This window comes from Andrena cerasifolii, chromosome 3, assembly GCF_050908995.1.
Source record: "Andrena cerasifolii isolate SP2316 chromosome 3, iyAndCera1_principal, whole genome shotgun sequence".
NCBI lineage: Eukaryota > Metazoa > Arthropoda > Insecta > Hymenoptera > Andrenidae > Andrena > Andrena cerasifolii.
In genome coordinates, this window is record NC_135120.1 from 17310512 (window position 1) to 17337174 (window position 26663).

General features: G+C 49.0%; 2 protein-coding genes across 2 annotated transcripts; both read right to left on the bottom strand.

Annotated features, from left to right (window-relative positions):
- Positions 1–5609: 5609 nt before the first annotated feature.
- On the bottom strand, positions 5610–14663 carry LOC143367285 (A disintegrin and metalloproteinase with thrombospondin motifs 6-like). Its single transcript, XM_076808922.1, has 18 exons — positions 14476–14663; positions 13360–13732; positions 11608–11770; positions 11220–11527; positions 11005–11129; positions 10760–10906; positions 10082–10234; positions 9863–10010; positions 9631–9738; positions 9044–9253; positions 8715–8951; positions 8127–8250; positions 7908–8031; positions 7627–7747; positions 7360–7500; positions 6800–6918; positions 6503–6672; positions 5610–6211 (listed from the first exon to the last, which is right to left on the bottom strand). The coding sequence occupies exons 1-18, from the start codon at positions 14661–14663 to the stop codon at positions 5610–5612; spliced, it is 3561 nt and encodes a 1186-aa protein (XP_076665037.1).
- A 1132-nt stretch (positions 14664–15795) lies between these two features.
- Positions 15796–25289, bottom strand: LOC143367286 (A disintegrin and metalloproteinase with thrombospondin motifs 7-like). Its single transcript, XM_076808923.1, has 18 exons — positions 25183–25289; positions 24109–24481; positions 22369–22531; positions 21975–22288; positions 21760–21884; positions 21515–21661; positions 20353–20505; positions 20134–20281; positions 19930–20031; positions 19328–19537; positions 18999–19235; positions 18328–18451; positions 18106–18232; positions 17836–17956; positions 17565–17708; positions 16988–17106; positions 16691–16860; positions 15796–16397 (listed from the first exon to the last, which is right to left on the bottom strand). Exons 1-18 carry the CDS (start codon positions 25287–25289, stop codon positions 15796–15798), a joined length of 3486 nt encoding a protein of 1161 aa, XP_076665038.1.
- Between the last annotated feature and the right edge of the window lie 1374 nt (positions 25290–26663).

Sequence of the window (26663 nt, forward strand, 5' to 3'; positions counted from 1 at the left end):
CGCACCGTCTACACGCTCCTTATCAGCCGCCGAGCTTCCCGGAGCACGCCCTTGCCTGTTCCATTCCCACGGCTGGAAATAATTACGGGAAGATACGGGCGATCGTGGAGTAGGCCGCTAGAAGAAGGCTACTTCGATGAAGCGAGGGAACAAGGGCTGCGCGACTTACAGAGAGGTGATCGTTAAATTTTTCGCTAGGTCGCGTTACAAGGACAAGGACTACCCCCGCGGCACTGAAACCGAAGGGTTTCGCGTTCCCAAAGAGGGCAAGAAGGTCGCTCGTTACACGGAATCCGCTCCTAACGCTGTTTAAAAAATAAAAAATAGAACCGGATCCTCTTCTCTCCTTTCACCCTGAAAATAAGTAACGTCTTCGATTCTTTACGTGGAAGGCGAAGCTACAATGGTGGGCACAAAGGTGGACACCTCTGTCCAGCGGATGCGCCTCCATTTGCGAACGCCTGATCACGTTCCTGCGGCTCTTCGTACGTCACAGGGTTCGTCGATTATCGAGAAATATTTTCGTCCTCGCCCCGTCACGTAGCTAGAGCGTGATCAAACGACCGCAACCGGTACTTCTCGCGATAAATTGATTTTTCGGCTCCGGTAAAAATGAGTCCGGGACGTGACTCTGTCACGCGACCGTTGCTTCTCGATTCTTCTTAACGCCGTGCGGAGGAAAAACGAAGAAGTTGTTACTTCATTACCCTCGCTATGAAACGTGACTGCGAGCTCTAGATGCCTGCCCCCAGATTTCTCGTAAATGTCGTTACGTTTGTTATAACGCAGATATAAATTCGACCGCGAGACACCGAAGATTCGGCGGGATATTGCTGGGATGGAAAGCGACAGAGAGGTCGCTGATAATTGAAATTTCCAGGCATCGTAAGAGACCGGCCGGATTGATCGGTAATTAACTTTGCAGTGGTGTTACGGAATGAAATGCCTGATGGTCGGCGAGCGGCCAGGGGCCGTGGACGGCGGTTGGGGTGGCTGGTCACCTTGGAGCCGATGCTCCCGAAGCTGCGGTTCCGGTGCGGCTTTCTCAGTCAGACGATGCATCAGTCCTTCGCCGTCCAACGGCGGGGCGTACTGTCGCGGTGATAGAAAACGCCATAAAATCTGCGCCACAAACGTTAGTCACGTCCATTACCTAGCAATAGTAATAGCAGGCTTCTTGTACGAAAGGAGACCCTTAACGTAGTAAATTATACATTCGTCTAAAATGGCACTTCCATCGGCACTTATCATTCGCATCGTAGAACGTACGCTAAGTTCATTCACCCTCCACGACGCTTCCCTCTCATTCTTCCATTTGCAATGATAAAAGAAAAAAGTAGGTAGACATAGCAGAAGTAGAAACGTCGAAATGCTAACGCGTTAAGTTAGCGAAAGTTTGCCCCACGTTCAGCCCTGCAACGTGGACGCGCCATCGTTCCGCGACGTGCAGTGCGCCGAGTTCGACAACTGGATCTTCCCGGAAGACGGGAAAGTTCACCGATGGACGGCTTACAATCTGCCAGAGGGTAACTACCCATCCAACGATCTGTCGATATACCCCGGAAGCTCTGACGCAGCATCCCTCGATGGCCCCCTAAAACGACACAATTGACCGCGAACAGATCTGAGGGCCTCCGAAGATCCCTGCGCCCTTTATTGCCTGAGCGAAGCCAGGCTAGTGGCTTCCCTCAGACCGAAAGTCATCGATGGCACCACCTGCTACAGAGGCATTCGGGACATTTGCATAGGAGGGGTCTGCCGAGAAATACCTTGCGATCTGAATATGGAGTCGAACGCCGTCCAAGACGTATGTGGCGTCTGTAGGGGTAATGGCACGTCCTGCAGACTCAAGGAGGGCACGATAACGATCCAGGCGGCGTCCCGTGAGTGCAATTTCTTTAACTCCTCTGCACAGAGTTGGGCATTGCCCGAATAAATTTTGATTGGAATTAATTTTTATTCGAAGATTATTCGAATGATGCCCAAAACTCTGCCTCTGTGCCGTCCGAGTTTCAAAAGTAACGCGAAAAGTAAAGTGAAGGGAAATATATTCTAGTTTCTATTCGCAACACGAAAGTGCAATCTACTTAGGTACTTTAGAAACTCGAGAATTCACACGTACGACTTCAAAATTCTGCTTTAACTTTCTAATTGAGCGGGTGAAGGAAAGAATGAGTTGAGGGAGCAGTTTATTCGCGAGTCGTAGAACGCCAGGAGTTTGATTCAATAAAAAATCGACGGAGGGCTTAGGGTCCGATCGAGATAAATAAAACCAGGGAGCTTGAAATTCCACGTGGATAAAAGCACTAGATCCCTCGAAAGTGTGAGAACTTTCCGGGGTAGTTTCCGAAGAATCTCGAGCGTCCTCTTGGCCCTGCAACCCCGACGATATTTCCTATCAACTTATAAATCTCTTATTCGCGATCCCTCGTATCGATACCCCGCGTCCCGGTCAGTGCGAAAGTTCTAATAATCTAAGAGGGAAAAACTTTCAATGACAGAACCCCAGAAAATAGTAGACGTTCCAATGGGATCCACGAACATCCGTGTGGAAGAAACCGAGCCCACGAAGTCGAGGATAATGGTGCGAAATCGGAACGGGAAACCGTTAATCGACGGGTAAATTAATCTTTCCGTGATACGTTAAGCATTTTCACTGTCAAACGTGGCGCCCGGTACAGTATTTCGTTAATACCTGCCTGAGTCGATTAAACTAAAACGATCAATGGGAAAACGCCCCTCTTCCCTTTCTAAATACGGTTCCTAGTATCTTAATCAATGATTAATAATCGTATAACTTGCAAAAGGATTTATGGATCAGTCGCTAAGAGTGATGCACCGACCAAAAGCCACGTAACGAATGTCACCGCGAGACCTTTGCGTATATCAGCCAGAATTTCCATATACCACGAACAAAGGAGAAGCCTGAATAAGAGATTGAGGCTATTATCTACGATTATTTCAGGGATCGTTTAGGAATGTTCGACGCGGCGGGCACGAAGGCGTGGCTAGGAACGATAAGACCGAGTCAGGAGGCTCTCAACATACCTGGACCCGTCACAGGGGACTTGCTTATATTGGTAAACATAACGAACACAGTCCGCTAATTAGCTGGCCTGGCAGATCGATAAGGTATCTCAAACAAGGTGTCTAAGGCTTGGACAGTTCTTATCTACCCCGTGCGACACCTTGGTCGGGATAGCGGAATGAAGAGGGCTTTCTTCGCTGAACCGTGCGGGTCGTCTAATTGCTCTACGATATAAACGTATGGCAGCTGTTATTATGGCTGGTCGCACCTACGCGACAGCCGTCGTAAAACTTTCCGCCCGTTCATTAGAACCAGCGCTAGGCAACGTCTCGGTATCTCCTGTGCCTCGGGGAATGTTACTGAAATCTAATTAAGGAGGTCTCTCTGCGCGTTTCATCGAACCGTTCCACCGCTGTATGCCTCATAACATAACGCTCCGGATAATTTATGGTGCTTCGGGGACGTTCGATCGAGTCCCTGGGAACGCGCTGCCTCTGGGAAACTTGCGCGGAGATTTCTTAACGATGGCCAAAGTACAAAAGTGCGAAATTCTTGGCCAGAACAGATCCCCCTTTCAGCGAACACATAATTGTCAGACGCGGAGCTTAGAAAAGTAATTCTGCTGCCGCCAGCCCGGCAGAATCCCGTTGGCCGAATGAGTTATTTCATTCACCAGGTCCTACCGAAAGAGAACGTGACGGTGAAGTATTCGTTGGGGTTGAAAGAAAAGAGCCCTCGTAAGCCGGAATTCTCGTGGGGCCACGTCGGCTGGGAAAAGTGCAGCGCAAATTGCGGACCCGGTGAACAGATTTCCAAGCCTCGCTGCCTGGAAAGAGTCGCCGGACTAGTGGATGAGACGTTTTGCAGAAACATCCCCAAACCTGAGGATGAAGCGAGACCGTGTCATCAGGCGCCCTGCCTACCGAGGTCAGCGGGAGATCTTCATTACAGAGATATTTTTAATTAAGAGGAAAACGCGGTGAATAAGACACGGTGAATAGTTAAAAAAAAAAATTTAATTACGACAGTGACACGGTGCCACGAGTCACCGGGCAAAATCAACGAACGTCGTGTTATTCAAACACGTAGATGCGTTCATAATGCTTCGCGACACTCTCCAATGCTGGAAACTCTTTAAGATAGCTCGCCGATGAGTAGGTATCATTTAATTTACCGATGAACGGTGATCGTAGATGGATGATCGGTGACTGGCAAGGCTGCACGCCCTGCGTACCTGGCTGCGAGAAGAGACGAGCGGTCAAATGCGTACGTCCCGTTGGCCACGCCGAGCAGGATGTAGATATTATCGCTGACAACTACTGTCAAGGACCGAAGCCAACGGAACGGGAGTCCTGTACCGGACGCAGGAGACGAGACGACGTCCTGGCACGCCAGTCGAACAACAAAAGTATCAACCATCCTGGACTTATCTGTTCCGATGCACTCTGTAGCACGCGCATCTCTATACGTTCTCTTCTTTCCACGGTCAAATGACTCTGTTCTGATTCCACGTAGAGGTGCAGAGATTATTCGGAACAGACGATCGATGCGCCCACAGAAAGAGGTCGGAGGATCTGATGGAACACGACCAGGAGGCAACGGAAGCCCACGGTATAAAGAAGAGTGAAGTTGTGGTTGACACGGCAGATGTTAAGAAGCTCACGCTTACGATTATCTTGGAACGCAACGAGGAAACCGGCGCGTTCATCTTCCCGAAAGATTTCCAGCCTCAACCTCCCGCGAACAGCACGAAATTTACTCTGGTCGGAATGGACGCGGTCAGATACATACAGAAAATACAAGAAAATAGTGGAATCGCGTCCAAACATCGATTCCTTTAATACAAAACCAAAGTTACTTCGTAACTTCGCCCGAGTGTCGATGCTAGAAATATAATGCAGTAATTATAAATACTTATCACATCGGACAATCAGAAACTGTGGAAAGTGGAGGATAGATAAGAATTCCTGCGAAAGCTGCAATCGCGCGTTCTCTGGACTCATTATACTCGGTCGAATACTTGGTTCGATTATTCGATAGCGAACTTATTCGCTACAGCATTGCTGAAATTTTTAGATAGAGAACTTGGCGGCAGGAAATTTTTGTTGCACGCATGCCACGCTCGGGAACGCCGAGATTCGCCACGCTCTTGCAATTCGCACTCGCGAACTATGCAACACTGTTCAAACAGGCGTAACATAATTTCGCAATAAAATACTATCCGAGTACGGACACGTCAATTAAAGACGCGATAATCTCTCGATAAATATCGGCCAAGTGTGCAAAGAGACAAACTCGAATGTGGCCTACGTACGCTGCCGATTTCATTTCTTATCTCCCCGATCTAAATACATACGTAAATACCTTCAACGTGAACAATATACATTCGTCTATACATAAATCCAATAAAAGGAGCTACAACTTCAAAGTTCTCTGTATTTCTCAACGCTACCTACAAAAGTTCACAACGCAACGCTTTAGTTCTCCCCGAGATCTTGTCAGAAATCAGAAACTATAAACTATCGCACATATTACAAGTATCTACGAATCGACGACCTACCCCTTAATTAATAGTGCATGTTCACTGGTCCACGGCATCCACGATGTTGCTCAGGCGATCGTACGAGTAATTCTCTTCTTTGGAAGGTGGCACGTAGGTCGCGTTAGTATATTTATTCTTGATGCGTATCTCGTCCAGCTTTTGGACAGCAGCCTCACCCCTATATACCTTCTCGCGGGTGGTGTCGAGGCCGCCGCGGACGACATCCCCGGTTTCCTGATACGCCCTGTCCGAAATATTCATCTGGAGACCTTCGTTCATGATGGGAGCTTCCACCACGACGACACTCTCGATGGGGACCGAATCTACGGCGATCGAGCCTGGCTTCGGCAGGGTGAGATTCACGGGGATGCAGTCTCTGCGCTTCTTCTTATCCTCGATGGTCGACCAGTCGCGAAGAAGCTGCCGAAAGTCCGCCGCGCCGCTCGCACTTGCCAGCTCGTCATCCTCCCGCGACATCCCGTGAGCCTTCTCCAGGTAACGCGCCAGGTTCAGATCCACGAACCTGTCGATCATCTTGGCCTGGTCCTCCACCGACGTCCACTGCTTTTCCTTTTCGGCCTCGAGCTCCGCGTTCACGTTTCGCGCCTTTTTTGGGCAGGTCTTCTTGCACGGTCTCTTGCCTGTTGGGAGGAGGCAAGAGAATGACGGAGAACCGGCAAAAGGTTAATTGTAAGTAAAATTTCCCATCTCGAGGCTGTGTTAAAAATATCGTTAACCATTGTCCGATAGTAGAAATAATGTTATGAAATAAATAGCTGGAGATTTAGAGGAATAGCGAGCCGGGAATGATCGCGATACGATTGATCACAGCACCGCTGGCCAGCTTTCGCACGGAATGTGGTAGCTGACAGAAGATGAGAAATAATGTGCCAGATTCGACTGAATGCATTGCGTGCTAATAGTATTCGTACCGATGCAATCTTCCTTCTGCCTTGGCACGCGACCTTTGCACGCGTCCAAGTTCGCTTGGACGTCGTCTTCGCCGAAGCGCGCTGCAGGCCTAACGCACTGCACCTTGCGGTGCCTCGATCCCTTGTTGTTGTCGCAGGCGCTGCATTTGCTCCACTGACTCACTCGCCACCTAATATTTTAAATGCCCGTGTGATGTCAGAGAAGCAAAAGCACCACTAACTTTGAAACTGTTACTTATCCTGCACAGCGATTCTATAAAACTATGATAGGTACTCTCGCATGATAGTTACACTTACTTCGCAGGGCAAGGGTCGGTGTTGCAAGTCCGAGACTTCGGCTCTGGCTTCGGCATACCTTTACAGTAATCAGGACTAACTGATCCACCAGTTTCCTCGATACATGACGCCTCGGAAATCTGTGTCCATCAAAGCATCGAAATCTGAATGCACCCTGTTACCTTCCCCTTCCTCATTTCCCGTCGTTCGTAAGCCAGATTCTATTCGCTCGCGCGTTAAAGCAAATGAACTTACAGGGAACGTTTACCATCAAAGATAGGTACGCGGCTGCGATCGTTTCGCGGTAACTTTCATATTGTTTGCTCTCTGATTTAGCAGCGCCTGCACGATAGTGGTGAACAAACAGGGTATCGCTCGGTAATATCAGGCGGGATTTAAATTCACCGGGAAAAGGAACCGCGTAATCGAACTGGCTGATTAATATTTAATAGCGGTCCGAGCCAGGGGAGGAGATTCCTGGCGCGGAGAGAAAGCAAACGCAACGGCGAAGTTCCTTCCGCGGGAATCGTTGGTCTGCCGAAATTCCGGGCAATGCTTTCTCGCGTGGACACTCGTGTTACCTTGGTACCGCCGCCGCACCGAGCGTTACACTCGGACCACTCCGTGAAATCCCATAGGTATTTCGGCACATGAGACGGATCATCCGACACCATGGCATACGAATAGTGCACGCCGACATTCACCGGATCGATGTAACCGTACTGGAAAGTACAACGGTGAATCATTGCATGCGATTTTATGTGGATCTACGGTCCATCAGATATTTTAACGCTCCCTAAGTGTTCTTCTAAATAGTTTACGCGTCAGTTGTCCATCTTCGAACTTACTTGTATTTGAATCTCCTCGGATATGGGCCCCTTTATTAGAATCTCTTCCTTGTGTGGCTCGCTGTGCATATACATGATGAGAGAGTTCGCGCACAGGTAATCGCCGGTGTCTTCTTCAAACCTGTGTAATCGTTGGAGAACTTTATTTAACACCCAGCAAAACTCGTTTCTTGCTGACGCTACTGAATTTCCGTTATAGGGATTCTTAAGAGTAAAGTGTGGAGTGGTCTCCGTTTTGATATAAGGTGTTGTTGCTTATCGTATACTATAACAGTACTCGCTTTCGATTTAAACAGTAGGTCTTGTTCTTCTCTAATTTGACAACCAGGAAGTTCCTGTGTGCCGCATCTTCCACTACGTGTATGTGACGAGCATCCTTAGGAATCGTCACTATTTTCTTAAAGGCTGACGCGTTCATCGTTACGGAATGAATTAATATATGTTTGCGTTATGAGAGTTTTAAATTGTGAATGCTTGACGATGAACAGGGCATAATTTACCTCCTGGCCCCTTCCCTTCAGTGAAATGACCCTCCACGACCTTGCATCGCGTTCCGTCGCCCTTGCAGACCCCACACTTGTCTTCGATTGCAGGAGAATCCAGTACCCAATCGCAACCAACTTTCTACAATACAAGGGCTTTCACGTTCCAAATGATTCGGCTCCCCCTCGCGCTGGCAAGTTTATTGAAACGCGAAACAGTGCACGTCGTATAAAGTCGTGGCCAACCCTTAATCGATGTCATATTACTCACTCGCGTAGCAGATACCACTTGTACGTGACATTGTCGCTGTGTAATTAATATTTAGCATCGTGTAATTTTTGACAATTCGGTTGAAAAAGTTGCATGACTGCTGTTAACAGCCTGTGCCACCGGGGACTCGAAAATATGAGGAGGCAAAGTGGCGCTTGCAGCTATGCGAGATGATTGACGAGTAATGCCTGCGCGACTTTCTCTCCTCATCATTTATATTATAAACACAGTTGCATGCTATCATATTATCTAAGTTGCCGTTGTGTTGCCACAGCTTGAAAGTTATCACGTTAGAGTCGCATTGACAAGAGATAGAAGGAAGAGCACTCTGTTACCCTGCATGAACCACTGATGCAGATGTCATTGGTCCCGCCCCTGCAGGGGGTCGAGTCGTTTGCCACTGGCGCAATTCTCGCCACGACATTGCCCTCGTGGACGCAAAATAATGCGCAGGGGTCTTGTTCGGGAGACATATAAGCTCGCCACGTATGAGGTCCGTCCGTCAACAGCGGAACTTTATCGTACATGGAGCACTGGACACTGCGGAACGATGGTGCGGTCATATCGCAGGGCTGCGCATTGAAACAAAGTGGCACGATACTTGGAAACTGATTAAAAAGATCGACAAGTCGGATCGTATCTGTGAAAGAGTCGCGAGGCTTACCGCAGTGTTGCAAATGACTATCTTCTTCCTCTCGCCGAGGCAATATCTACCCCCATTGGCAGGTATCGGTTTGTCGCATTCCCTCTCAGAAATTTTTACGCCACCGCCGCAAGTTCTGCTACAAGCGGACAAGGGACCCCATGCACCCCAACCGCCGTTCACCGCAGCTGGTCGACTGCCCTTCTCCACGCATTTCAGGTGAATGCACCACTGAATACACGGGCACTCTGAATTGCTCGTTCATCGGATTGCAATCGCAATATACATAGCGTATAATATAACGCGCGGAATCCACTTCAGTAATGTATTGAGCATTTAGAAACCATCCAGCAAGTTCACGCCAGCACACGAGTGCTGAATTGGTCCCTGAAGTGGAGCAGTTGTACAAATATTTCCCGATCACACTGCCACCGCGTTACCGCCCGTTTTATGCGCGTTTCGCGTCAGTTACAGCGCGTCACCGAAATTTTAAATCGTTTTACCCCGCAATTCGTGAAACATGCCGAAGGACTTTTCAACTCGAAATTTATAATCGATGAACGGATAATCTGGGACGCTTCTATATCTGACAAATCTATTCAACGAACTTTGTTCTCGCCACATTTCGTTCCATCAGCCACTGTGCCACCCTGACTAACGCAGCCATTGTCAGGCGGTTCTTTCGTGCACCAGAGTTTGTCGCACAGCCCCTGTGTCTGAAACGCATATTCGGACGTTCGGAGAAAATCTGATCATAATGAAATTCCCTCCGCAGGAGTACCACGACGAAGTGGATAAAAGTGGAAGCTACCCGTCGCATTGTTGCGGACGTTTTCGTACCTGAACAGCTGTACAGAGTTTAGATCCAGGGAACGCCAGGTTGCACTGATAATCCCCGTCGTACATCGCGCCAGGCAACATGTTCGGTAGCTTCAGCTTCTCCGATGGATTCTTCGGGTTGTTCTTCAGGCAATCGCCCAGACCAGAACTAATGAATTAATTACCAGCGGTTAAATTCGCCACAGACACCGAAGTCCAGGCAAATGATCAACAACTTACTCGAGTAAGGAGGATATATACTTTCGGCTACAAGGTGACCACCTGATCGTGAAAAGACCGACAAGGGGAGACATGATGAAGTAACTTCCATCTTTATCGTGAGGCTGGCAGCCGGAGTTGGCATCCTTAGCTTCGTCGTGGTCGCTGCCCATCCTGGAAACAACGAACCTTGCGATATTACTTTCTTTCACGAGATACTCTGCTCCGTGATCAGACCGAACGCAGTACTGTCAGACGCGCAACAGCGCACCCATGATATTTACGAAGTCTATCACAAGGCATCCTTATTAAATGCGAGCGTAATAACTTTAAATGCACTGCAGAATCTGAAAAGCTTCTCAGCGATCTCGGAGATACGCTGCTGCGCGAACAGACGGCACCTGCGAAAGGAAGTCTTATTGCTCCCCTGAATTCCGTCTTTATTAACCCGTTCACTGCTAAGATGTCGATCCTAGTCACGATCCTATGTCAGATTATTTGATCCAAACTTTTATGGAAAAGGCGCGAGTGGAAGCCGTCCTCGACGGTCCGTCGCGAGGACCGGATCGGCTTCCAGATCGTTAAACGCTCGCAAACGGGGGAGGGGTGGGACACGAAAGAAGCTAGTTTAGTGATGCTACTAAACACCTATAGCAGCGAAAGGATCACGGTTAGCAATGGACCGTGCATGGACAGTACACGTGACCAACTTCATGGGCAATTACGACTCCGAGCAGCAGACCACTCTCCTCGTTGATGCTGGCTGCTTTCGCGGGATCGCACGCCGCTGCCACGAATGCCAAACCCGTCAGGCCGCAGCCCGTTGTCTTCGAACAAATGTCATGTCTGAGAAACGAATGGGAAATGAAACGAGAAGACTGAACGATTTTAACCAAGTGATACCGCGCCGAGAAGCTTGATTAAGATTTAAAGTGAAGTCGCACCTCGTCACGAGGACAGATATGTCGAAGTGATTGGGGTGATCATGGTCTGCCGGATTCGCCTTCTGGGCCCATTTGGCGAAGCTATCCAACGTTTCGGAGGCTGCGGGACTGATTGTCAAATCTATCTGCGGAACAATAGTATTTCAACTGGCACCTCTGCATCTCCCTACATCGCTGATGAACCAATAAAGGGATCTCTCGCAGCTTCGCGTTACCTCTTCCTTCTCCTTCTCTAGATAGATCATACGAACGAGCACCACGTCTATTTGATTGCCGACCGATACGTCGTGGTAATAGTCCGCGACCATGTTCATCACCGTCAGCAGAAACTGCTCGTAGTTGGTGTTGTTGTGATAGTCGAGGAACTTTCTGTCGGCGACCAAACCGATCTCGATGTACCGATGTATGCTCTCGGCACCAGTTGCGCCCGACGGCGCCTGTTTCCCTGCCACAGGATTACCCTCCTCTATTAGCCGTTTCTCTCGTTTCGCCAACTCTTCCGCCCACGCAGCCTCCCAAGTGCCTATCGAAGTTGAGAAAGAAACAGAAGGTACATCCCTGAGGCTTTAAGCAATAAGAACTTCGCGAGAAAGCTGCGCTAACCGTGAGTTCCGCAGTGTTTCCTGGATGAGTCGTTATGGCCATCTTCCTCGTGCGGGGCGTTCCGTTTGTAAGCGACGTGAACGTGCTGGCCATCCTGTTCCGGCTCGGATTCGAGTGCCGGCTCGATGAAGTACCGACCCTGATTAGTGTGCACGTAGCCGACCTGCACGCGATCCGCGCACGCATTTATCGACCTCGCATTAATTAGCTTTATTGTAAATAAGATATCGGGCGCGGGCACGGTAAAGAACGTCGGCGAGATGAAATTACCAAGTGGGCAATTTGAACCTGGAAGCCGAAGCACGGCGGAGCGGATGCCGAACTTGTAATTGAAGTTTCGGTTTCTCCGGCAGCACGAATTCGCGGTGCGTGGCGCTCTCCTAACGATCGCGCGCTGTTGGAACTTGGCCGACACTCCCGTGCCCGTATGAAGGTCGAATCCATGCCGAATTTCATGGGAATCGCGGAAATACGAGTCACCCGTTGAAATTACAATCAAATCAAGCCCAACTATGGAGATCGCTTACGTGTGCAACATTTATCGCGTGGATAGCTAAGCTGGTATAATTCAAAACCAGCCGCAGCACTTCCGAATCACGCCCGTGCGCAAACAAGGCAGCGCTCTCGATAATTCGTGGCAAATTGTGGCCTGCGTGCGTTGATAACCGCGAAAATTTACCGATTCAATAACGATCCGCGTGGCAATCTCATCCTGCCTGACTAATTTTTCACCGATCAAAGAGTTGTGGCACGCCTGGGAACGCTATCCTAAGGGATGCGCGATGGATGCTTATCAAGAAGCATTTAACCCCGAGGATCATGGATAGATTATTATCAGTGATAGAATCTGAATGCTTTCCCTTCGAACTCGTTAGTAGCACAACTTCCTTCTCCTTGAAAGCTCTGTATGAATTAGCGGAATACATACTTTCCCCACATTTCGACGTCGTAGCTATGTGGTAGGAAAGCTTCAGGATCGGTACTGCACGAAATCTATATTTATCAATTACAACTATACGTTTCCCTTCATTGATGCTTTCAGTAAACCCATATGACGGTGAGAATCGGTTGTCAAGTGGAGGAGGAGGAAGAGAGAATATGCATATCGCGTCTCAAAAGTCGCAAGGAGCAACGGCAATTGCGTCAAGCTGAAAGCCAGCCATTTGGCTACAGCGTTTAACGCTCGAATTCACGAAAGACCGACGTAGAGTTATCCGAGATATTCCGGTCTTCTGAACGGCGCGTAGGCGCGATGTCGCGTCGGCTCGTTTCAATCCGAAATTTACGACAGCATCGCTGCGGAGTATCGACGACATCGACCAGCAACGCGCCGATATGTACGCAAATACATTATATCAATTTGCCTGTGGGTAAGTGCGTAATAAGGGGCTTGATTAGCCTCGAAGAGAGGCGCGCGCCAACAGCCTCGTTGCCGACAAAGCCGTCGCGATTCCGCTGTTGGCTCCACCGAGAATCACAATCGTCTAGCTAGGTACAATTGCGCGAAACCTCTCGGCGGAGTTGGCGGATTATCGGTTAGAATTAATCTCGATCGATGTGTCGCACGATCACATAAACTGAACGAAGCAACGAGCAACACGAAAGCAGGTGATTTTCTTTCACAGTTGAGAGTCGAAATCCATGAGATGGCTTCTGCCTGGTTCCTTTGAATAGGCGCTTTTCAAGCTTCTTATTCGTTAAGAGGACTGAAAGGTGAAAAATGAGGAGAGGGAAAGGGGCAAGTGTACCAACCACGCCGTCGCACAGAGAAAGGGCAGCCCTGGACGCGCGGTGGCCCCTGATGATGCCTCGATAATGGCACTGCCGGTCCGGGGCCCTTTTAAATCGCACCGCCTCGTTGAAGTTGGTCCTTAGGCCGGCGCCGCGCGTCTCGATCACCATGTCGGGCGAGATGAATTCGTGGTACGGAGTGAGCTCGACGTGGTGCTCGATCCCGTTGAAAGGCAGCACCAGGTGTAATTTATCGGCCTCGGTCGACCTCTTTCTGCGCTCGTTCAGCTCCCGCCGGTCGTAGTAGTTGGGCAGGGAGTACGTGTCGAAGCTTCCATCCCCGAGCACTCGTCTCGGTATCAGAAATTCCGGCTGGTGGAGGTCTCTCGTGTACCTGCAGCACCGAGCGCATAGAAGAAAGCTGGAGGTTTGATTAAGGGACGTTCCCGCGATCGTTGCCACGAGAATTTCGCACTTCGACTCTTTTCTGAACGCAATACTTTCCTCCTGCGGTCGCAGGCTCCACTCGCGGATCCACCAGGTGGACGGGTGTTCGTCAGAGGGCCGTGCAATTTCTTGCAACCCTACTCGTGGCTCTTCCTTAATTCAACCCTTACGACGTTGCAGCGAATAATTTAGAATTATTCGCGTCCGTCGTCGGTCGACGTCTCGGTTTAATTATACAGACACGATTGTTCCAGTTGGCGGTCGAGTTGGTCGAGCACACGCGAAAATCTTTCCTTTGCCAACGACATTTCAGGTAGCCTGTGTTTTTCGTTATCTCGCGGAACGAACAGAGTCCACCCTTTTTGCTTTCGTTAGACACTTGTTTCCGAAAGTAAAAGGAGTAACTCAGTAACGAGTGATTGCGTGGATCACAGAAAGAAAAAAATGGAAAATACGCGTCCAGAGAGACACCATCGCGTTTGTTATCGCGAAAGGAAACTCCTGTAGTCCAGGCGGGGCATCTCGGAGACGCGAGAGAGAGAAAAGTCCGATCGACTCGGTTGGGATCGAATGAAACGAGCACGAGGACGAAATTGTCGTGGACGCAAACGCTCGGAGAGACGGAGTGCATCAGCTTGTGAATTTTCCAGCAGAGGATTGATAACCGCTGCAGCCCGTGAATGCACTTACCTACCATGGTATACGTTTCCGGGTTCACGGGTGTATTTGGCAAACAGATCGCTGCCCGTGGTCGCGAAGATGCCGAGGAACGTCAGAAGTGCTTGGAATCCGTTCATGACAGAGTGGCTTTTCGTGCACTCCTCCTGAAGTCGGCCGATGCTGCCGAACATCGAAATCCTAGGGCAATTGTTTCTCATTCGCTATAGGGATATCAGTTTCGTAATCGTGACAGTAATTCTAAGACTGGAGCTTCTTTATGATGAGTATTAATTAGAGCGCCGTGGAGAATAGCGATGCACGATCTTTCAAAGTTGTGATTGCTTCATTCTGAGCGAATAACAATCAATGTGTAATGGGCAAAGTCTTAAAGCGAAACTAAAGCAAATATACATTGAAATGTATAAAAGGTGTGGACCACTGGCGCAGGATACGTGAATCGGCGAGTCTCGACAGAGCTAGAGCGACACCGCAAGAATATGTCCCTTCGCGTTATCGTCTATGGTCGTTCAATTTTACTTTCAGCTTTCATCTTTCCGAAAGATTTCGAGCCTTAACTACCCGCGAACTGCACGGAGTTTACTTTAGTCGGAATGGACGCGGTCAGATATATACAGAAACCACAGGAAAATAGTGGTATCGCGTCGAAACATCGATTCCTGTAGAACAAAACAAAAGTTACTTCGTAACTTCGCCCAAGTATGCAACACTGTTCAAACAGACGTAACACAATTTCGCAATAAAGTACTATCTGAGTACGGACACGCCAATTAAAATAGCGATAATCTCTCGATAAATATCACCCATGTGTGCAAAAAGACCCGCACGAATGTGACCCACGTACAGCGCCGATATCCTTTCTTATCTTTCCAATCTAAAATCTAGAGTGCAGGAGTTCGGCAGGTTAGGAACGGCCCATGGTGCGAGTGAGGCCCAGCGAATGAAGCATAGGTGGCGCCCTGCAGGAGGAGTTTCGGGAAACAGAGATCTCGGGAAGTCGGCGTAGAGGAATCGGTTAGGCGGCTGGCCAGCACGCAGACGGCTTGGGTTCCAGTCCAAGCACACCGCGGCTTTCCCTTTTTTGCGTCTCCTAAATACAAGCCACCCACAAATACCTTCAACGTGAACAATATATATACGTCAATACATAAATTCAATGAAAGGAGCTACAACTTCAAAGTTCTCTGTATTTATCAACGCTACCTACAAAAGTTCACAACACAACGCTTTAGTTCTCCCCGAGATCTTGTCAGAAATCAGAAACTATAAACCATCGCACATATTACAAGTATCTACGAATCGACGACCTACCCCTTAATTAATAGTGCATGTTCACTGGTCCACGGCATCCACGATGCTGCTCAGGCGATCGTACGAGTAATTCTCTTCTTTGGAAGGTGGCACGTAGGTCGCGTTAGTATATTTATTCTTGATGCGTATCTCGTCCAGCTTTTTGACAGCAGCCTCACCCCTATATACCTTCTCGTGGGTGGTGTCGAGGCCGCCGCGGACGACATCCCCGGTTTCCTGATACGCCCTGTCCGAAATATTCATCTGGAGACCCTCGGTCATGATGGGAGCTTCCACCACGACGACACTCTCGATGGGAACCGAATCCACGGCGATCGAGCCTGGCTTCGGCAGGGTGAGATTCACGGGGATGCAGTCTCTGCGCTTCTTCTTATTCTCGATGGTCGACCAGTCGCGAAGAAGCTGCCGAAAGTCCGCCGCGCCGCTCGCTCTTGCCAGCTCGTCATCCTCCCGCGACATCCCGTGAGCCTTCTCCAGGTAACGCGCCAGGTTCAGATCCACGAACCTGTCGATCATCTTGGCCTGGTCCTCCACCGACGTCCACTGCTTTTCCTTTTCGGCCTCGGGCTCCGCGTTCACGTTTCGCGCCTTTTTTGGGCAGGTCTTCTTGCACGGTCTCTTGCCTGTTGGGAGGAGGCGAGAGAATGACGGAGAACCGCGGCAAAAGGTTAATTGTAAGTAAAATTTCCCATCTCGAGGCTGTGTTAAAAGTATCGGTAACCATTGTCCGATAGTAGAAATAAAGTTATGAAATAAATAGCTAGAGATTTAGAGGAATAGCGAGCCGGGAATGATCGCGATACGATTGATTACAGCACCGCTGGCCAGCTTTCGCACGGAATGTGGTAGCCGACAGAAGATGAGAAATAATGTGCCAGATTCGACTGAATGCATTGCGTGCTAATAGTATTCGTACCGATGCAATCTTCCTTCTGCCTTGGCACGCGACCTTTGCACGCGTCCAAGTTCGCTTGGACGTCGTCTTCGCCGAAGCGCGCGGCAGGCCTAACGCACTGCACCTTGCGGTGTCTCGATCCCTTGTTGTTGTCGCAGGCGCTGCATTTGCTCCACTGACTCACTCGCCACCTAATATTTTAAATGCTCGTGTGATGTCAGAGAAGCAAAAGCACTACTGACATTGAAACTATTATTTATCCTGCACACCGATTCTAAAAGACTATGATAGGTACTCTCGCATGATAGTTACACTTACTTCGCAGGGCAAGGGTCGGTGTTGCAAGTCCGAGACTTCGGCTCTGGCTTCGGCATACCTTTACAGTAACCAGGACTAACTGCTCCACCATTCTGCTCGATACAGGACGCCTCGGAGATCTGTGTCCATCAAAGCATCGAAATCTGAATGCACCCCGTACCGTCCCCTTCCTGATTTCTCGCCGTTCGTAAACCAGCTTCTATTCGCCCGCGCGTTAAAGCATTTTAATGACATTACAGGAAACGTTCCCCATCAGAGGTTGGTACGCGGCTGCGATCGTTTGTGCGGCAACTTTTATATTGTTTGCTCTCTAATTTAGTAGCGCCTGCACGATCGTGGCAGTCACACAGGGTATAGCCCGGTAATATCGCGCGGGGAATAAATTCACCGCGCAAACGTTTAATCGAACCGGCTGATTTATATTTAATAGCGGTGCGAGCCAGGGGAGGAGATTCCTGGCGCGGAGAGAAAGCAAACGCAACGGCGAGGTTGCTTCGGCGGGAAACGTTGGTCCGCCGAGCTTCCTCGCGATGCTTTCTCGGGTGCATCATTAAAGGAACTTGTACACCCACGTTACCTTTGTACCGCCACCGCACATAGCGTTACAGTCGGACCACTCCAAGAAATCCCATAGGTATTTCGGCACATATGACGGATCATCCGACACCGTGGCGTACGAATAATGCACCCCGACATTAACATCCGGATCCATGAAAGCGTACTGGGAAGTAGAACGGTGAATCATTAATGAATGCGTTTCTATGCGGGACTATGTGCCATCAGATATTTTAAACCCCCTGTTAATCGTCTACCTAGTTTACGTGCGAGTTGACCAACTTCCAACTTACTTCTATTCGAATGTCTTCGGATATGGGCCCCTTTATTAGAATCTCTTCCTTGTGGGGCTCGGGGTGCAGATACACGATGAGAAAGTCTGCGCACAGGTAATCGGCGCTTCTGTCTTCAAACCTGTGTAATCGTTGGAGAACTTTATTTAACACCCAGGAAACTCGTTTCTTGCCTACCGTTACTCAAATTCCTTTATAGGGATTCTTATGTGTAAAGTGTCGAGTGCTCTTCGTTTTACTATCAGGTGTCGTCACTACGACAGTACTCACATTTTACCGTTTAAACAGTAGCTGTTGTTCTTCTCTAATTTGACAGTCAAGAAGTTCTTGTGTACCGCGTCTTCCCATATATGTATCTGACGAGCATCCTTAGGAATCGACACTATTTTCTTAAAGGCTGACGCGTTCATCGTTGCGGAATGAATTAACATATGTTTGCGTTATGAGCTTTTCAAATTGCGAATGCTTGACGATGCAGAGGGCGTGATTTACCTTCTTTCACATTCTTTTCAGTGAAATGACCCTCCACGAGCTTGCATCTCTTTCCGTCGCCCTTGCAGACCCCACACTTGTCTTCGATTGCCGGGGAATCCAGTACCCAATCGCAACCAACTTTCTACAATACAAGGGCTTTCACGTTCCAAATGATTCGATTCCCCCTCGCGCGGGCAAGTTTATTGAAACGCGAAACAGTGCACGTCACATTTATAATTACGCCATAAAGCACATCGCCAGGGGTGTAATTCTAAAACTTGGCTTAATTTAAAATCAGATAAAAATGGTATAAGGTCGTGGCAAACCCTTAATCGATGTCATATTACTCACTCGCGTAGCTGATACCGTCGGTACGTGACATTGCCGGTATGTAATTAATACTTAGCAACGTGTAATTCTTGGCAATTCGGTTGAAAAAGTTGCATGACTGCTGTTAATAGCCTGTGCCACCGGGGACTCGAAAATATGAGGAGGCAAAGTGGCTTGCAGCTGGGCGAGATGATTGACGAGTAATCCCTGCGCGACTTTCCCTCCTCATCATTTATGTTATAAAGACAATTGCATGCTACGATACTATCTAAGATCGCGTTGTCCTGCCACAACTTGAACGTCATTACGTTAGAGTCAGAAGCCATTGACAAGAGATAGTAGAAAGAGAACTCTGTTACTCTGCATCCGCCGCTGATGCAGACGTCGTTGGTCCCTGCCCTGCAGGGGGTCGAGTCGTTTACCAGTGGCGCGACCCTCGATACGAGATACTTCTCATCCGAGCAAAATAATACACAGGGATCATGATTGGGGGACATATAAGCTCGCCACGTATGAAGTCCGTCCGTCAACACCTGAATTTTATCGTACATGGAGCATTGGACGCTGCGGAACGATGGTGCGGTCACATCGCAGGGCTGCGCGTTGAAACAAAGTGGTACAATACTTAGAAGCTACTTAAAAAGGTCGTTAAGCCTGATCGAGTTTGTGAAAGAGTCGCGAGACTCACCGCAGTGTTGCAAAAGGTTATCTTCCTCCTCTCGCCGAGGCAATATCTACCTCCATTGGCGGGTATCGGTTTGTCGCACTCCCTCTCAGAAACTTTTATGCCACCGCCGCAAGTTCTGCTGCAAGCCGACAAGGGACCCCATGCACCCCAACCGCCGTTTACCGCAGCTGGTCGACTGCCCTTCTCCACGCATTTCAGGTGAATGCACCACTGAATACACGGGCACTCTGAATTGCTCGTTCATCGGATTGCAATCGCAATATACATAGCGTATAATATAACGCGCGGAATCCACTTCAGTAATTATTGAGCATTTAGAAACCATCTAGCAAGTTTATGTCAAAGCATGAGTGCTGGATTCGTCCCTGAAGTGGGGCAGTTGTACAAATATCTCCCGATCACACTGCCACCGCGTTACCGTCCGTTTTATGCGCGTTTCGCGTCAGTTACAGCGCGTCACCGGAATTTTTAATCGCCCACCCCCTCTCGCATTCTACCCCTGAATTCGTGAAACATTCCGAAGTACTTTTCAACTGGAAATTGATAATCGATGACAGGACATTCTGGGACGCTCCTATATCTGACAGATCTATTCAACGAACTTTGTTCTCGCCACATTTTGTTCCATCCGCCACAGTGGCTCCAAGAGTCCTGCAGCCAGTGTCAGGCGGGTCTTTCGTGCACCAGAGCCTGTCGCAATCCGCCTGAAACACACATTCGGACGTTCGCAGAAAAGCCGGTAAGGAGTACCACGGCGAAGAGAATAAAAGTGGTAGCAACCCGTCGCGATGCGGACGTCATTGTACCTTAGAAGTCGGACAGACTTTAGATCCAGGGAATACCAGGTTGCACTGATAATCCCCGTCGTACATCGCGCCAGGCAGCATGTTCGGCAGCTTCAACTTCTCCGATGGATTCTTCGGGTTGTCGTTCAGGCAATCGCCCAGACCTGAACTAATGATGTAATTATCAGCGGTTAGATTGGCCATGGACACCGAAGGCCAGGCAAATGATTAACAACTTACTCGAGTAAGTTGGTTATATACGCTCGACTGCAAGGTGACCACCTGATCGTGTGAAGAGCGACAATAGGAGACATGATGAAGTAACTCCCATCCTTATCGTGGGGCTGGCAGCCGGCGTTGGCATCCTTAGCATCGTCGTGAGAGCTGCCCATCCTGGATACAACGAACCTTGCGATATTACTTTGTTTTACAAGATACTCTGCTCTGTGAACAAACCGATCGGAATACTGTCACCCGCCCAACAGCGCACCCATGATATTTACAAAGTCTGTCGAAAGGTATCCTTTGCTCCCTATTAAATGCACTGCAGAATCTAAGAACCTTCTCAGAGATTTCGGGATACGCTGCTGCGCGAACAGACTGCATCTGCGAAAGGAAGGCTTTTTGTTCCCCTAGATTCCGTCTTTATTAACCCGTTCACTGCTAAGATGTCGATCGCAGGGCGTACTCGACTGATTGTCAGATTATTCGATCCGTGCTTTTATGGAAAAGGCACGAGTGGAAGCAGTCCTCGACAGTCCGTCGGGAGGACCAGATCGGCGTTCAGATCGTTAAACGGTCACAGACGGGGTGGACACGAAAGAGGTCGAAGCCAGATATATTGGCCGGGTGAATTTCGTGAGGGGTATTCTCCCACCACACCGTTTGCCTGCCTCGGTGCTCCTTTTCTCAACGTTTTCTGACTCGCTCTCGTCGCATCTCGCTCTCACCTTCGCAGAACGAGAGTGAGCCAGAAGTGGTGGGGATAGTGCCAAGCTTCTGGCGTGTAGGCCAAACCGAGCTGTCAGCGTAGAAATACATACATCAGAATAGGTGTGCGTTAGCTCCGAAAAAATTCAGGAGCTTTATTGGTCAGAAAATTGATTCTTTCTCGATAGCTTCATCTCGTATTGGTCTACGCATAACGTCGTAACGCACACAACTATTACGTTAAGAATAAACAACAGCCACACAGCTACGTTACAGGCGGAGCCGAGCCGCGTTCACGTTACCCGACCATACCCTTCGAGGGCCACGCAACTCCAACTGACAAATCCACGATCGTCAGGTGGTGGTGGTTGATTTCTCCTCGATCTGGCTTCGACCTTAGTTTAGTGATGCCTCCAAACACCGATAGCAGCGAAAGGATTACGCTTAGCAATGGACCGTGCAAGGACAGTACACGTGACCAACTTCGTGGGCAATTACGACTCCGAGCAGCAGACCACTCTCCTCGTTGATGCTGGCTGCTTTCGCGGGATCGCACGCCGCAGCTAAGTATGCCAAACCCGTCAGGCTGCAGCCCGATTTCTTCGAACAAATGTCATGTCTAAGAAATGAATGAGAGAAGAAACGAGAAGACTAAACGACTTTAACCAAGTGATTACTCGCCGAGAAGCTTGATAAAGATTTGAAGTAAAGACGCACCTCGTCACGAGTACACCTACGTCGTAGTGATTGGGGTGATCATGGTCTGCCGGGTTCGTCCTCATGGCCCAGTTAGCGAAGCTAGCCAACGTTTCGGAGGCTTGGGGACTGATTGTCAAATCTATCTACGGAACAATAGTATTTCAACTGGCACCTCGGCATCTCCCTACATCGCTGATGAACCAATAAAGGGATCTCTCGCAGCTTCGCGTTACCTCTTCCTTCTCCTTCTCCAGATAGATCATGCGAACCAGCACCACGTCTATTTGATTGCCGACCGTTACGTCGTGGTAATAGTCCGCGACCATGTTCATCACCGCCAGCAGAAACTGCTCGTAGTTGGTGTTGTTGTGATAGTCGAGGAACTTTCTGTCGGCGACTAAACCGATCTCGATGTACCGATGTACGCTGTGGATACTAGAAGCGGCTTTGGCCGGCCTCGCCCGCTTCTCTGCCACAGGATTACCCTCCTCTATTAGCCGTTTCTCTCGTCTCGCCAACTCTTCCGCCCACGCAGCCTCCCAGGTACCTATCGAAGTGGAGAAAGAAACAGAAGGTACATCCCTGAGGCTTGAAGCAATACGAACTTCGCGAGAAAGCTGCGCTTACCGTCAGTTTCGCAATGTTTCATGGATGAATTGTCATGGCCATCTTCCTCGTGCGGGGCGTTCCGTTTGTAAGCGACGTGAACATGCTGGCCATCCTGTTCCGGCTCGGATTCGAGTGCCGGCTCGATGAAGTACCGACCCTGATTAGTGTGCACGTAGCCGACCTGCACGCGATCCGCGCACGCATTTATCGACCTCGCATTAATCAGTTTTATTGTAAATAAGATATCGAGCGCGAGCACGGTAAAGAACGTCGACGAGATGAAATTATCAAGTGGGCAATTCGAGCCTGGAAGCCGAAGAACGGCGGAGCGGATGCCGAACTTGTAATTGAAGTTTCGGTTTCTCCGGCAGCACGAGTTCGCGGTGCGTGGCGCTCCGCTAACTATCGCGCTTTGATGCAGCCTAGCCGACACTCCTGTGCTCGTTTAAAGCTCGAATTCGTGCCGAATTTCCCGGGGAATCGCGGAATTACGAGCCACCCGGCGAAATTACAATCGAACGAAGCCCAATTACGGGGATCGGTTGCGCGTGCAACATTTATAGCGTGGATAGCTAACACGGTATAATTCAAAACCAGCCGCGGCTCTTCCCCGTCGCGCCGTGCGCAAACAAGCACAGCGCTCTCAGTAATTCGCAGCAAATTGTGGCCTAAACCGATATACAGGGGCGCAGAGGGCTGCGTGCGTTGATACCCGCTGAAATTTACCGATTTAATAACGATCCACGTGGCAATCTCATCCTGCCCGACTAATTCTTCACCGAGCAAACAGTGGCACGCCTGGGAACGCTATCCTAAGGGATGCGCGATGGATGCTTATCACGAAGCATTTAACCCCGAGAAGTCGTTAAAAGCACAACTTCCTTCTCCTTGAAAGCTCTTCACGAATTAGCGGAATACATACTTTCCCCACATCTCGACGTCGTAGCTATGTGGTAGGAAAGCTTCAGGATCGGTACTGCATGAAATCTGCATTTATCAATTACAGCTAACCGTTTCCCTTCACTGCTGCTTTCAGTAAACCCCTATGACGGCAAGAATCGGTTGTCAAGTGGAGGAGGAGGAGAGATTATGCAGATAGCGTCTCGCAACGCGCGACGGCAATTGCGTCAAGCTGAAAGCCAGCCATTTGGCCACGGCGTTTCTCGCTCGAATTCACGAAAGACCGACGGAGAGTTATCCGGGATATTCCAGTCTTCTGAACGGCGCGGCGCGGCGGCGGAACGGTCGCGTAGGCGCGATGTCGCGTCGGCTCGTTTCAATCCGAAATTTACGACTGTATCGCCGCGGAGTATCGACGACATCCGCCAGCAACGCGCCGATCTATATGCAAATACATTATATTAATTTGCATGCGGTTTAGTGCGTAATAAGAGGCTTGATTAGCCTCGAAGAGAGGCGCGCGCCAACGGCCTCGTTGTCGACAACGCTGTCGCGATTCCGCTGTCGGCTTCACCGAGAATCACGATCGTCTAGCTGGGTTCAATTGCGCGAAACCTCTCGGCGGAGTTGGCGGATTATCGGTTAGAATTAATCTTGATCGATGTGTCGCACGATCACATAAACTGAACGAAGCGACGAGCAACACGAAAGCAGGTGATTTTCTTTCACAGTTGAGAGTCGAAATCGATGAGATGGCTTCTGCCTGGTCCCTTTGAATAGGCGCTTTCCAAGCTTCTTATTCGTTAAGAGGACTGAAAGGAGAAAAATGAGGAGAGGGAAAGGGGCAAGTGTACCAACCACGCCATCGCACAGAGAAAGGGCAGCCCTGGACGCGCGGTGGCCCCTGATGATGCCTCGATAATGGCACTGCCGGTCCGGGGCCCTTTTAAATCGCACCGCCTCGTTGAAGTTGGTCCTTAGGCCGGCGCCGCGCGTCTCGATCACCATGTCGGGCGAGATGAATTCGTGGTACGGAGTGAGCTCGACGTGGTGCTCGATCCCGTTGAAAGGCAGCACCAGGTGTAATTTATCGGCCTCGGTCGACCTCTTTCTGCGCTCGTTCAGCTCCCGCCGGTCGTAGTAGTTGGGCAGGGAGTACGTGTTGAAGCTTCCATCCCCGAGCACTCGTCTCGGTATCAGGAATTCCGGCTGGTGGAGGTCTCTCGTGTACCTGCAGCGCCGAGAACATAGAAGAAAGCTGGAGGTTTGATTAAGGGACGTTCCCGCGATCGTTGCCACGAGAATTTCGCGCTCCGGCTCTTTTCTGAATGCAATACTTTCGTCAGCGGTCGCCCGCTCCTCTCGCTGATCCACCAGGTGGACGGGTGTTTGTCAGGGAGCCGTGCAATTTCTTGCAACCCTACCCGTGGCTCTCCTTTAATTCAACCCCCACGACGTTGAAGCGAATAATTTAGAATTATTCGCGTGCGCGGTCGGTCGACGTCTCGGTTTAATTTTACAGACCCGATTGTTCCAGTTGGCGGTAGAGTTGGTCGAGCAGACGCGAAACTCCTTCCTTTGCCAACGACATTTCAGGTAGCCTGTGTTTTTCGTTATCTCGCGGAACGAACAGAGTCCACCCTTTTTGCTTTTGTTAGACACTTGTTTCCGAAAGTAAAAGGAGTAACCCAATAACGAGTGATAGCGTGGGTCACAGAAAGAAAAAAAAAATGGAAAATACGCGTCCAGAGAGGTACCATGGCGTTTGTTATCGCCAAGGGGAACGAGGGAGATTGACTCGGTTGGGATCGAATGATACGAGCACGAGGGCGAAATTGTCGTGGACGCAAACGCTCGGAGTGACGGAGTGCATCAGCTTGTGAATTTTCCAGCAGGGGATTGATAACCGTTGCATCCCGTGAATGCACTTACCTACCATGGTATACGTTTCCGGGTCCACGGCTGTATTTGGTCGACAGGTCGCTGCCCGCGGTCACGAGGATGCCGAGGAACGTCAGAAGTGCTTGGTATCCGTTCATGACAGAGTGGCTTTTCGTGCACTCCTCCTGAAGTCGGCCGATGCTGCCGAACAGGAAAATCCTAGCGCAATTGTTTCTGATTCGCTACAGGGATATCCGTTTCATAACCGTGACGATAATTCTAAAACTGAAGGTTTTTTAAACGATTTTATTCAACTTAGTCACATTACAATCTGTATCCCACAATTAAAATATTTTGTTTCATTAATGCGAATGAAAGCTTTCTAACAACAAACTCATTACGATGTTTGCTTCTGTATTAAGGTGATTCATATGCTGTTATGAAATATCGTGGCCCACGATTTTATTTAAAATGATATTAACACCATTAAAATCGAAGTACAAGAAGAGAATTAATTTTTAGTGCATTTTAATTTAGTTTTTACTACATTTTTAATAAAATCGTTTAACATAAAATTTTTTTTAAGCATAATATTAATGAGAAGGCAGTGGAGAATAGCGATGTACCTACGATCTTCGCGTATAGGAATCAATATGTAATGGAAAAAGTCTTAAGGCGAAGGCAACACAAATGTACATTGAAAAGTAGAAAAGCTGTAGTCCACTGGTGCAAGATTCATGGATCGACGAGTCTCGACAGAGCTAAGAGCGACATCGCGAGGATATTACCATTCGCGTTATCGTCCATGGTCGTTCAATTTTACGCTCAGCTTTGGCTAATGGCAATCATTTCGAGTGCACTTGTTGCACTTTGTTCGGCTCCCAACGGCAAGTGGCTTCACGTGACCAAAGTAATTTCATTACTCGATTGTTGGGGGAGTGCTGGATAATTCAAGTATTTCTAGCGATGCAGTTTAAACGAAACATGTACTTTCAAAGAGTCGATGAAGATTAACTAACCCCTAACCAATCAAATTCACTTTGAACTTCGTTGAACAAAATTCTTTGGATAAAGTAGATAAATAATACTAAAAAATCTCCAAGACCTGTATCGCGACCAACGAGTCTACATCCTAGTAGAGTGACTGTGCATGGTTGGCTGTATCTACTTCTTCTTCCAACAGGGAAATGAAGTGGCCACTGACAAGCCATACTACTGGCAACTACGTACAACTTTTTACGCGATACTTTACAGTGTGGAAATGTTCTGTTCGATAAGACATTATTAGGACACCAGTTAGGAATGTATAACAAGAAAAATTGAATATTTTCGTGAAACCGTGGACTACTTTCCTCCTCAAGTTTTCGCTTCTCGGCAGGAGCTTAATTGGTACGGGCGATCGATCAGATCCGTTGAATCATTAATTGCGGCAATCCAAGATAGTCGCGTACGCGCACAACGAGCACTGACGTCGGCATCACAAAGCGACCCATAATCCTTTTAGGGACTCGTGATCTCGGAATGGTAAGTAA